We start from the raw sequence: 12,500 nt of genomic DNA, 5'->3' as shown, positions 1-12,500 counted from the left end.
TACGCTAATGTTCAAAAGGGAAAGAGTCTCGCCATAAGTCATTGAAACATTCACCTTCTACAAACAAACTGTACTGATCATATGCCACTTTCAAAAATACCATAATACTCTTTGTGTGCCCTACAGAATTTTGCATAATGGCCCCAAGAGAAAATTGACAAAAACGATGCTTATGCAAACTTTTGGAAGGCAAACAGAGTATTGTGGTATTTTTGAAAGTGGCTTATAATCTTTCTCTATGCACGTTTAGAAAGTATGCTTCTTGCTTACGTGTTTGAAAGGCGATCAGTCATCATGATAATGTAATGTGTTAAAAAACGTTGTATCTGATCTGATTTTAAAAATTTGGTTATATTTGGATAAAAAATAATCTTAACCTGAACTTTTGGTTGCAACTGCAGCCTGCTTCAGAGTAAAATATTCAGTTATGAGTGTGAGTTTGTCATTTAAATAAAATCATTGTCCTCCCTGGGGTTTTATCAAAGTTTTGTAAACAGAAGGGAATGGCTTCCGTTCATTCACTGCCTTCTTGTCTTTTGTAGAGTCATCATCGCCCAAAAGTCAAACCATAACCTTTCTTGACACGCGAAGCACAGTCAATCGATCAGGAAACGCTGTTGTTAGTGTACACTGTAAAGTCACTCAGTGACACCAACAAGTACTTGGATTTCACTTCCCACAGCCCCACCCAAAGCAAGTGGACAGTAGTTATTTAGTGCCTTATGGACCACACGGACAACATTCCATCACATGACACAGAGAAAGATCTCCAGTGTCAGCAGGTACTTACATGTAGTGATTTGAAAATCAATGGTTACCCCGACAATTTCATTGAGGAATGCTGTACCCCCAAGCCATCAACTGCAGTTCAAACACAAGATGCAGATACGCATTCAAAAGCCTTTACTACCCTACCACACGTGAAGGGCACCTGCGAGCAAGTTCGAAATAATTATACTTAGCAGAGCTAATAATTATTAGAAAGACCGCATTTCAGCCTGTTAAAACACTTGCACATTATTTTAAGAAACCCAAAGACCACCCAGAAATTGAGATTGAAACGAAATGAATTGTTTACAAAGTTAAGTGCCGGTTTTGCGATTTCACTTCCGCTGGAGAAACAAAAAGATCATGGAACTCGCGTTGTAGCGAACACAAACCAGGCACACGCAATAATAGAGAATCGGACCATGACATTTGCGTCAACTACGTCCAGATCTTAGTAAAGAATGCTAACAATTGGCACAAAAGAACTTTTCCTGGAATCGTGGTACTCTACAAAAGACAAGAATGCAGTGAATGAACGGAAGCCATTCCCTTCTGTTTACAAACCTTTGATGAAACCCCAGGGAGAACAATGATTTTATTTAAATGACAAACTCACAATCAGAACTGCATATTTTATTCTAAAGAAGGCTGCAGTTCCAACCGAAAATTTAGTTTAAGACTATTTTCTACCAATAAATAACCAAATTTTAAAGATCAGATCAGATATATAACACATTATATTATCTTTAAAATTACTATCATCCCTAAAGATAACCTTATGTCAGTGTCAGAATATAAAATACGGGTAATAATCATTATTGTATTATCTAAATCAGACCAAACACACACCTTTTACAACAAAATAATACTTAAAGAGAACTATTGTAAACAAAGGTAATAATTATCTCTTTTTTATGAGGTGACTCACATGTCTCTCAGACGCAAAAACCATACCATCTCCAATGGACATTATTTTTTTCAAATTTTGCTTTGAGCTCTTTGACATACAGTAATCTTATGTATAGTCGGCACTGTGAGTCAGTGGTGCAAGCCGATAAGTATGACCGTAGTTCTGCAGGCCATATTATGATCATCACGCTGTCAACAACACGACTTTTTTGAAGTTGATTTTTCCAACTGCAAAGCCCCCTTTGACCCTAAATGAAGGAAAAAATGCTAAAATTTTAGATGAACTCATTGACTCCTAGGAGGAGTGAGACTTAAGGACGGTGCCTACTACTGTTATTGCACATACGTTCTGCGCATCTCCAGATACTCTGATTTCCTATTGCAGATGTTTACTAATACAAGGATATTTTGCGCGGTTTTGAACTATCCAGAAAAAGTAGATCTTAGTTAGTACTCTTGGTATCCAAAAAGAAAATTGGGTGTAAACCATGCATTTTTGAGAGATAATTAAGCTTCAATTTGAGAAAGAACGCCATACATTGCTTTGTATTTTAAAGCTCTTAACAAATATTATTCATGAATTATCTTTGAAAAATGCGTGGTTACCCCCAATTTTCTTTTTGGATTTCAATAACACTTGTTAAGATATACATTTCCTGTATAATCACACACCGGGGCAAAAATATCTTTAATTAGTAGGCACCGTCCTTAAGAGATTATAGTGTCTAACGTCAGACGATTTTACTCAACAGTGGAGGGGCCGTTCGAGAGTCAGTGGGTTAACAACCCTTACATACACGTACACTCAAAAGCTTTGTCCTCTTTAACTACTCCCTTTTAAAAAACTATGTCCCCTTTGATAATATACAAGAAAAAATTACAATGTATCGATTCTGATTGGCTAAGAGAAATGCAGTTTTAAGGTTAAATTGTAGAAAAGAGGAAATTCAGTGCAAAAAGACATACACTGTAACAACCCATGCATTCTAATTGGTTAATAATAATAGTAATCAAAGAAAGTCACAGATAGCCAATCAAATGCTAGCCCTGGATCATGGAAAGCAATAGCTTTCTTATGCAATCTTTATTCTTTGAGTCTCTAAGATTTGTCTTGTGGTGAGGTTTTGTCATTATGTGACGGGGTCTACATTTTGTGTTTCCATCATGATGTGTTGAGGTATTCTTTTGACGTGCCGTGTTAACAATTTTATGTGATGAGGTTCTTTTATGACGGTCGAGTATCTTTCTTTATGTGATTATAAACACAGCACGTCTATTAGACCTCAACCCATCATGACTAAAGACTAAAAAATGCACTCACCTGTAATTTTGTTAGCTTTTGAAAAGACTTAACCCATGGACACCTCAAACTCTTCAGGATGCCCCCACTTGACTTCACTCCCAGGGGTGAATAGTTTAATCATGCTCATTTAATAAAAAAATGCACTCAAAATCATGTGATTATACCTCTACAAAAATTCAAATGTGTACACAGTGCAACAGCTGTCTTCGCTGGTGCTGAAATAAAATTATCATAACACCAATTTATCATATTGTACCTGAGACATGTGATCTATTGGATTTCATGAAATCTTCAGCAATCTTTTCAAAAACCTTGTCTGTTGACAGAAATAAAACACAGCTTGATTCAATCTAACAGTAATGCATTCATTAACTTTTCAAAGTTATTTTTGTTGTCGATTTTGCCCATTGCCTCTATCCTATCCTACCCCACCCTTCCTTCACAGATTTATCCCCCTTTTACCTTCCAGGTAAACTCTCCACAGGAAACAACTTTACAAGAAAGTAGTTTGAAAACGGGAACTGTTTCAAATCTTGTCCACAGTCAAATTTCTCACAGACGTACACAATAAATCATGCAGAAACATGTTAATTAACCCTTTCACCCCTGAACTGGCCATAATTAGTATTTTACTCTGTCTAACGCCAGACGATTTTACTCGTCAATGGGGAATTCATCCCCAGGAGTCAATGGGTTAATCACTCACTGAAAAATGTTCCATTAACTTGTTAACCTTTAATCTTTCCAACTTGTTGTTAACCTTGTTAACCTATAAGTCTAAGCATTTCCTACATGTATACCTATTTCTAACAGTAAGGTTGGGGTAAAGGTAACTTAGCTAACTTAGCTTTATTTTTAGGTCAGGGTCAATGCAGCAGTTTATCTTCACTTGAAGAGCAGCATTTGGGGGACACTTTGTGACATTAATAATTATTGTCTGTATTCTGAGACACGATGAATGATGAATGATGGGGAGAGGAGCAAGGGGACACTATGTGACGCTTATTGAATCCGCATGCATCTAATAATAATTATTATTACATAACTTGCATTTCTGGACATATCTGATCAAATCCCAGCCACTTGCACCCTCATTGACAAAGCCCCTTTAAGTACGGCAAATGTGGTAAAAACTCACCAACATTAAATCCTCTTTTGCTTGATGTTTCAAACACATCACCTTCAATATCTGGACATGGAAAGATTGAAAGCATTTATTATTATCTTACATGATGTTGCGAACAGTTAGCAAAATACACATTTTGGTACAAGATGGTATACTCAATTCACCCATAGAGTTTTAGACTTGAAAAAAGAACAAATTTCATTCCCATTGACACTACTTCTGACGGTCAACATAAACCTGATCAGGTATCTTCTTTTAAGAGTTGAGAGGCAATTAGCCCCTAATACATTTATTTAATATCAAACATCAACCACCCAGTCATCTGCATGCATGAACTAGTGCCTGCCTAACAAGACGAGTTTTAATTAAAACCAATCAGTATTTCAAGAACGCGATTTAACATCACGCAGCCATTTCCAGGAACCAGGTTTTTACAAGGACCAAAGAATTTTTTGTCACACCACACAAAAGAAAACTTATGGCAACATTCCTATGACCTAAGGGTAATTCAAAAGAACCTAAAAATAATAATTGTTTACAATGTACATGCGAAAGTGATCTCGGCCTTTAAGTGTTATGATGAGACCGATCCAAATAACTACCGTCTGATCTCTCTTCTCTCCATTTTTAATCGAATTTTTGAGAAACTTACCTATAATCATCTAAAATCGTTTATTGAGAAAAACGAACTGTTATATGAGGCGCAATATGGTTTTCAAGAGAAATGCTCCACCCAAAATGCAATACTTGACATTGTGCATTTCATTTAGATAAATTTGCATAAGAAAATGGTCTCATGCGGCATTTTCATTGATCTTAAAAAGGCCTTTGACAGACTTGACCATTCCATTTTACTTAAAGCAAGCTGTATCATTATGGAATTAGGGGTATTGTCTATAACTGGTTTTCGTCTTACTTAGCTCACTGTACTCAGACAACTCAAACTGATAATCACGTATCTACCAAAAGGAATTCGGTCACTGGAGTCCCACAAGGTTCTGTTCTGGGACCTTTACTTTTCCTAATTTATAAAAATGACATTTACCGGTATACTTGTTCTGATAAACTCAGGTTTTCCTTGTTTGCTGATGATAAAAATTAATTTTACTATAATGATGCTGACAAGAATTTGCAGTCGCTAGAAGCCGTAGTTAACAATGAATTGAAAAATGTTTGCGACTGGCTGAATGCAAATAAACTATTAATGCAAAGAAATCAAAGTTTATTATTTTTAGGCCCATGCAAAAGAAACCTAATTTTCAGAATGATATGCTTGAAAATACAAGATAACAATGTGAACGCTGTAACAGTTCTTGAAAACAAGGATTATCTTAAATTTCTTGGGATCCTAATTGACAAGCACTTAACTTAGAAACAACACATTGAAATTTACATAATGCTTCTAAGATCAGCAAAATTGTTGGTTTAATAGCGAGATTGCAGCACCATGTACCATTAAACATCCTTCTTCAATTTTATCGATCACTTGTATTTGTTACGGTATAGCTTGTATGTGTTAACTTGTATGTGTATAACTTATAACTTGTATGTATTACGGTATAGCTGCTTGGGCCAAGCTGCTCAGTCTGATTTAAGGAAGATTCTTGTTCCTCAAAAACAAGCCGTCTGCCTTATTTTCTTTTGTAATAGTAGATCCCATGATATCCCATTGTTTGTCTCTTCTAATATTCTGCCAATTGATATGCTTTACTTTGAAACAGTATCTACCCTTATGCATGTTATCTCTAATAATTTTGTACCAAAGAACATTCCGAAACTATTTAATCATTCATCTAACATTCTTAGAGCGAGTTTCAATCGACCATCGTAAAACCAAAACCAAAGTACTGTAATTACTTTGGTCAATCAAAAAGGACGGAGACAATCCAGTAAACCAATCAAAAGTATAAGTAATTACACGTAGACGACACAAAGCGCGGGAAAATGTGCAAGCGCAAGCCACAATTGGTTTTGGTTTCACTTCTGATTGGTTGAAAAAATGGCACAAGAACTTTGAACCAATCACTGATTCAAGTAAATGCAAAACCAAAGCAATTCGCTAATTACTTTCAACACTCAATTGAAAACCGCTCTAAATAATAATACATGATCATCAGCTATGGGCAACTCTTATGTTAGCAAATCACGACTGAGCATACAGTTGAAGTCTTTTGCAATCTTTGGAACAAGATTATGGAACTCTCTTCATCCTGAATGGCGGGCGCTTACAAAAAGGCAGAGTACTCAAAGCTGAGGATGCTTATGTTGATGCCTACACACTGCGGAGAGAGAGGGGCTGGGGGGAGGGGGATACAGCCCCCCACCCCACTGTTTTCCTACAGGTTGTTTTCTCTGAAACCTCTCCCCCTCCCCCAACACTTCTGAGATGCAAACCAAAACCCTAACCCCCCGCCCCCCCACCCCCCACCCCAACCATTTTCAAAATAATGTACTCCAAGGCCCCTGGAGGAGTGTACACTGTAAATGTACTTTGATAAAACCTTGCTGCTGACCTTTTGCATAATTCACCGCTGTTCTTGTTTGCACTTCTCTTGGCTTTATTGCTTCTTCTATCAGATCAAGTTTTGTTCCGCAAAGATATATGTGACAATCCTGATAAAACCAAAAGTCAACATGAACTAATCAAAATTGGGTCACCAGGTGTTATGAAATCCGTGCATTATGGCCTTGAAAAGGACATAATTTTGCAACTTCAGTAGTGCTCCCAAGTTGGTCTCATTGTGCCAAAAGTTCTTTTCTGCTGATTCAGAATTCTGCTCACAAAATGAAAAAGGTTTTTTGTAACAGCAAAAGGACAATAATAGAATTAAGTAATAATTCTTATCATTAATTTTACAATGAATGGCAGAAGTGTTTTACAGAATGCCTTTAAACACCAAGTACCAAACACATCTAAAATATGTCAGAAATGCTTTTTTTTTTTAAGCCAATCATGTTGGAGGACTTCACAACCAAAACCACAAACTGAATAGCCATTATTAGTCGAAACACAATTATTATAATTCTTTGGCTAGAAAAATCGTCTTTTCCCTAGTTTGTTCCAAGTTACCTATTTTATTCGCAAAATGACCACAACGAGCTCAAGTTTAATCAATTAGCTAAGAAATCTAAAGCTGACACAATTCTTGCCTTGCAAACATAAATGGGGTGTAAACATCTGGTGGATTTCAGATGCGTGATTGGGAAGAAATAATATTCCTGAGCATTTTATTTTCAGTTTCTCCAAAATCCCACCTCTACATTTATAAATTAATAGCAAGTGACAAAATTTATTATTAAATGCATGATTCCCTTGAATCTGAACAAAGATCATGTTGGTTTCAGCTGGCATTGGAGGAAAGTACATTGTACACTCAAGAGAGAAAGAGTCACACTTACAGGTTCGGCAGCTTTTAACTGATCCACCCAAAATTTGGCTTTATCAAAACTTGTTCTGTCAGTCAAGTCTGTGAGAAACAAAAAAAACAAGCAAAATAAAAATTATCCTTAAAATAACCAGAATACCAACAGTGCCAAAAAATACAAAACAACAAAAAGACAGCAGAAAATAATAGAATAACAGTCAAAAGGTGCCTGGACAAAAATATTCAAACAGATCTTGTCTATTTGGATTTTTCTAAAGCTTTCGATTCCATCACTCCTTCAGTCCTACTTCAAAAGCTTAAACGACATGGAGTGGTAGGCCACATGCATGCCTGGTTTACGATTACCTCAGTGAGCCCCAGTTACATCTGAAGTTCCCAATTGGAGTATATTCAGTCCCACTCTATTTGTTCTTTTAGTTTATAAATGATTTGCCAAGTGTTCTATCAGAGGGTATGCAATCTGCTCTCTACACAGATGACACTAAAATAATATTATTTCATTCTATTTCCTTGGTAGCTGATTGTGAAAGAGTTCAGCAAGCTTTAACAGATCTAACCTAACCAATTTAATGCTTTTAAATGCAAGGTAATGTCTATAACATTTACAATGTACTTGCCGACTATTTTTTAGGCTCCGAAAAGTTACTGCATGTTCAGGAGGAGAAGGACTTGGGTGTAGTTATCTCGGATAAGTTGACTTGGCACTCTCATGCCCACTTAATTACGGCAAAAGCTAACAACTTGCTCATTGTTAACTGAAGTTGCAGTTAGGTCTCTTTATTTACATGTAGCAATAGTGAAACCCTTCTTACATTACGCAACTTAAGTCTGGTCCCCAGCTCTGAATCACTGAAACTTAAGATCAAGTGAGTACAGAGGAAGCCCAAAAGATGGATTTTACATTTTTAAAAAGCCTGGTCAGATGTCGTACAAAGAGAGACTGCTCTCTCTGACCATGCTTCCTCTTGCTTACGACAGAGAAATTAAAGACATTTTATTCTTTTATAAGGCCATCCACGGCTACATTGACATAGATGTTAGTAATTACCTAACTCTTAATAATCACCCGAGTACGCGTCACGGCCAGAAAGCTGTCTATTATCTCACTGTTCCGGCCTGCAAGACCTGCACTTATATTTTGCCTCATGTTTTGTTTGTATATTTGTAAAATTGTGCAACACTGTACATGTATGTACAGAATAGCTATTCCCATCATGTTCACTTGCCCAGGGCTCTTTTGCGTGTAAGTCCTTTTTGATAAATATTTTTGTCTCCCTCTTAAGGTCAATTTATGAATGTAGATCTGGCCCGTACGTGGTCTATCTCACAGAGTTGTCCGTGCCACCATAGTTACTAAAAACAAATTGCGATTTTTGAGACGGCAATACCACATTTATATTGACGGCTAGTTGGGAGAAAATATATTCCGTATTGGGTGGAGTCGCGAAGCGACGGAGTCCAATACAGAATATATTTTCTCTTAACGCCGTCAATATAATGTGGTATTGCCGTCTCAAAATCGCAATTTGTTTTGTATCGCGATCCATCATTCATAAGGATAAATAAAACTGTAAACTAATCAACCCGTGCCTGATCGAATTTTCAATTCTTTCTACCTGCGAAACGTATTTGTTTGCGTACGTCAGGAACCCAATTCAGTGCAACAACGTCAATTTCAACATTAGAACCAATCACAGGCCGCAAAAGTGAGATGGCAATAACACGAAATATTGACGGCTCGCGCATAGGCAAAACTATAAGAAGATCGCGATACTCATGGGTCTCCCATGGGTCTGAGTGCCCCGTTCATGCTCTCTCCTTTTGGGCTTTATTTATTTATTTATTTATATTCTTACTACGTTAATGTATACATGTATTTATGGTCTTTGCCCAATAAAGTTTGATATAAAGTAATAAATTACAAATGTATTGACATTACTGTACACTTTTACTTCCCTTTTACATAGTAACTGTTATTAATTTTTACAATTCTGCTTTTTTTCACTTCTAAAAAACATTTGCATCTAAAGGTAGTTCATTGCTTTGAAAATTAAAGTACCCACCATAACACAAAACAGCTGCTCTTGCACTGCGGTAGTACATTGCACTCATTGCCTGATATCTTTCTGCTCCAGCTGTGTCCTGAAATGATCCCAAAAGGTTCTATTAGTTTATTGATTCTGTGTCTGCATCTATATGTCCAGTGTTCAGGAAATTCCCCTTAAGGTTGCTGAAACCAGTTTCATCACTTTGAAGAGGCCTTTTTATTAGAAGGGTTATAGCTACGTGAGTTTACTGTATCACATAACAGAATTTTCATGGCACCATGTGAAACACAGTTACACCAATTATTGCTTAACAAAATGTGCTTACTGTTGTGACGTAATCGGTTACCATGGCAACAAAAAGTTCTATCAACAAAGTTTTAAAAAATTCATGGGAGCCAATTCAGAGTTCCTTAAAGTTTTTGAAAAAGTAAGGTAGCTCTGAATTTATTTATTTATTTATTTACTACTGCTGTTTACATACAATACTAACTGTTACATACAATACTAACATTACTTACACTACTATTACCTCTTGCAATACTACTACCTATTTACATTACTTACAACACTTACATCACCAAGGACATTACTTAAAGTACAATCGTTACATACATTACGATTACAAACACTACAAATATTACAGATACATGTACTTTCTCTTTCAACAACATTTTTTTAAAATAAATATAAATATTTCAATACCTACATAAGTTTAACAAGAATTGCTTCCCATCTTTTCCTGAAACTTGCAAACGTCCCATTTTTATTTGCTATATATTTCTCGGTTTCAAACTTAATTTTAACTTTTTTAGAAAGATATTAAAATCAGGGTAAATGCCAGCTTTTCTACATTCCCAAATACACAGTTTTCCGAGAATTATAAGATAGTTTATAATATCAGTTCTATTTAGAAGCCCAAGTATAATATCTTTTAAAGTCACAGTCATGTTTTCCTTAACAAGTTCAAACCATAAAGAAGAGAATGTTTTCCAAAAAATTTGCACATGGGAGCATTCAAAAAAGAGGTGATACAACTCTTCCTTTGAAGAGCCACAGAAGGTGCATTTATCACTCAACAACAAATCTATTTTGAAAAGTTTTGAATTTGTATACAATATATAATTAAGCACTCTATATTGGAAGGACCAAATATACGTTTCACTGGCAACAGTTTGTGGAAGTGAGTATATTTCCTCCAAAGAATTTGAGATGTCAAAATCCGAGATTAGTTTCTTAGACATATTAGGCAATTTAGCCTTAGCTGTTATTAATAATTTATAAAAATGCTTACACTTAGCCCTGTAAACGTTGAATTGTATATCATTATGTTTAAAGTGCCCCTGTGACCAAAAAATCAATTCATATTTTTCTTTGGATTTCAAAACTATGTTAACAAAACACTAAGTGACCCACGTTTTAAGCCTTGATTTCAAAAAGACACCTCTTTATTTTAACTGTAATTTTCCTATTTAATGGTCCGCCATTACTAACATTATGTTCTTGAGAGAGTTGGATCGAGGAGAAAATGATGTCAAAGGCTCACAAGTTTAAGAATGCAATGCGTGTGTACATGTACACCACAGAAATAATAATTATCCAGCATGGGAGTTTTGGGCTTTCAGACTTTTAAACTCGCGTTTTGCATACATAATAAGCTGCAATCACACGCTGAAATTTTAAGCTAGTGAGCCTTTGACGTCACTTTCCCTGGACCCAATCCTCTGAGGTCCAATCAGTCAGTTTTGAACGAGAGCAATGGCAGGCCGTGAAATCCAAAACTTACACTCGAAGTAAACGGCCTTTGGATAAAACCCAAAGCTCACAATTTTGCCAGTCAGGTGTTAAGCAAAATACACTTTCAAAATCTGAAGGAAAAAAGGAAGTGGTGTTTTTGATCATAACAGGGGCACTTTAAAATTTACCGAGTCCATTTCAGGTAACAATTCACACGACCTGAGTTCTTTCGGAACTGATACTCTTAAACCTGTCCATGTCAGGAAATCTGTTTTAAGACCCTTTTGTCTATAAAAATCATAAGACTGCTTATTGTCGGATTCAAATATCAAGTCACATATGTAAACAATCCTGTTTTCATAGTACAATTTATAAAAGACTGATCTATTGTCTATTCTAATGTCTTTATTGTTCCAAATAATTCTTTGTGCATAATTGATATCGGAAAATGTATTTCTAAACTCCTACCACCAAAGAAGTAAATCTGAATAAAAACCATTTAGTAAAGTAGTCAGATCCTTGAATTCGTAATTGCATTTCAATAGAAAGGTTCCTCCATAAGGTTTCAAATAATGATTAAAATACGATTTCCAGGGTCCTTTCTTGGTACTATCTAAGGTACACCTGGAATCCAGGAGAGCCTTAATGCTTTAATTTGGGTTTCAATGTCAATGAGATTTAACCCACCATTTTTAATTGAGTTTATAACAGAATTTCGCGTAACCTTATCTGGTCCTTTCCATAGAAATTAAAAAATCATTCTTTCCATCCTTTTTATGGTTTCCATTGGGCTTTGGATTATCGAAGATACATACAAAAGTTTAGGTATCAGAAACGTTTTAACAATTGTCACTCTCCCAAATAAAGATAAACCTCTCATGTTCCAAATATTTATAACTTTCTGAATTTTGTCTAACTTTTCCTGAAAAATTTGTGAAGATACCATTTTCTGATTGAAGGAAAAGATTACTCCTAAATTTTTAACAGTCAAGCACCATTCCAAGCCCAAAGGTTTTTCTGACGAATGTTTCATTGTCCCAATCCACATGGCTTTGGTTTTACAGACATTCATTTTCAAACCTGAATACCTTTCAAATATGTTAAGACTGTCTAACAGTTCCTTCGCAGAGGCAATATCTGATAACAATGCAGTCAAGTCATCTGCATAAGCAAGCAGCTTTGTTTCATTATCACCAATTGTAATCCCTTTTATGTTGGTATTTGAT

The 12,500-nt window shown here is 35.8% G+C and overlaps 1 protein-coding gene across 1 annotated transcript in view; it reads right to left on the bottom strand.

Moving 5' to 3' along the window:
• The window catches only part of LOC138046933 (ras-related protein Rab-24-like), a 19,350-nt gene that overhangs the window by 984 nt on the left and 5,866 nt on the right, over positions 1-12,500 (bottom strand). Inside the window, exons 3-8 of the mRNA XM_068893562.1 lie at positions 9,556-9,634; positions 7,506-7,573; positions 6,620-6,719; positions 4,119-4,169; positions 3,237-3,296; positions 1-1,925 (exon numbers count right to left, since the gene is read on the bottom strand). The exon at positions 1-1,925 is cut by the window's left edge and continues 984 nt beyond it. Of these exons, the coding sequence (XP_068749663.1) occupies positions 1,870-1,925; positions 3,237-3,296; positions 4,119-4,169; positions 6,620-6,719; positions 7,506-7,573; positions 9,556-9,634 (414 nt within the window). The 3' untranslated portion in view covers positions 1-1,869. The remainder of the gene's footprint in view (positions 1,926-3,236; positions 3,297-4,118; positions 4,170-6,619; positions 6,720-7,505; positions 7,574-9,555; positions 9,635-12,500) is intronic.

Source organism: Montipora capricornis, chromosome 4 (genome assembly GCF_036669925.1).
Source record: "Montipora capricornis isolate CH-2021 chromosome 4, ASM3666992v2, whole genome shotgun sequence".
NCBI lineage: Eukaryota > Metazoa > Cnidaria > Anthozoa > Scleractinia > Acroporidae > Montipora > Montipora capricornis.
This window is presented reverse-complemented; position numbering and strand designations above follow the sequence as displayed.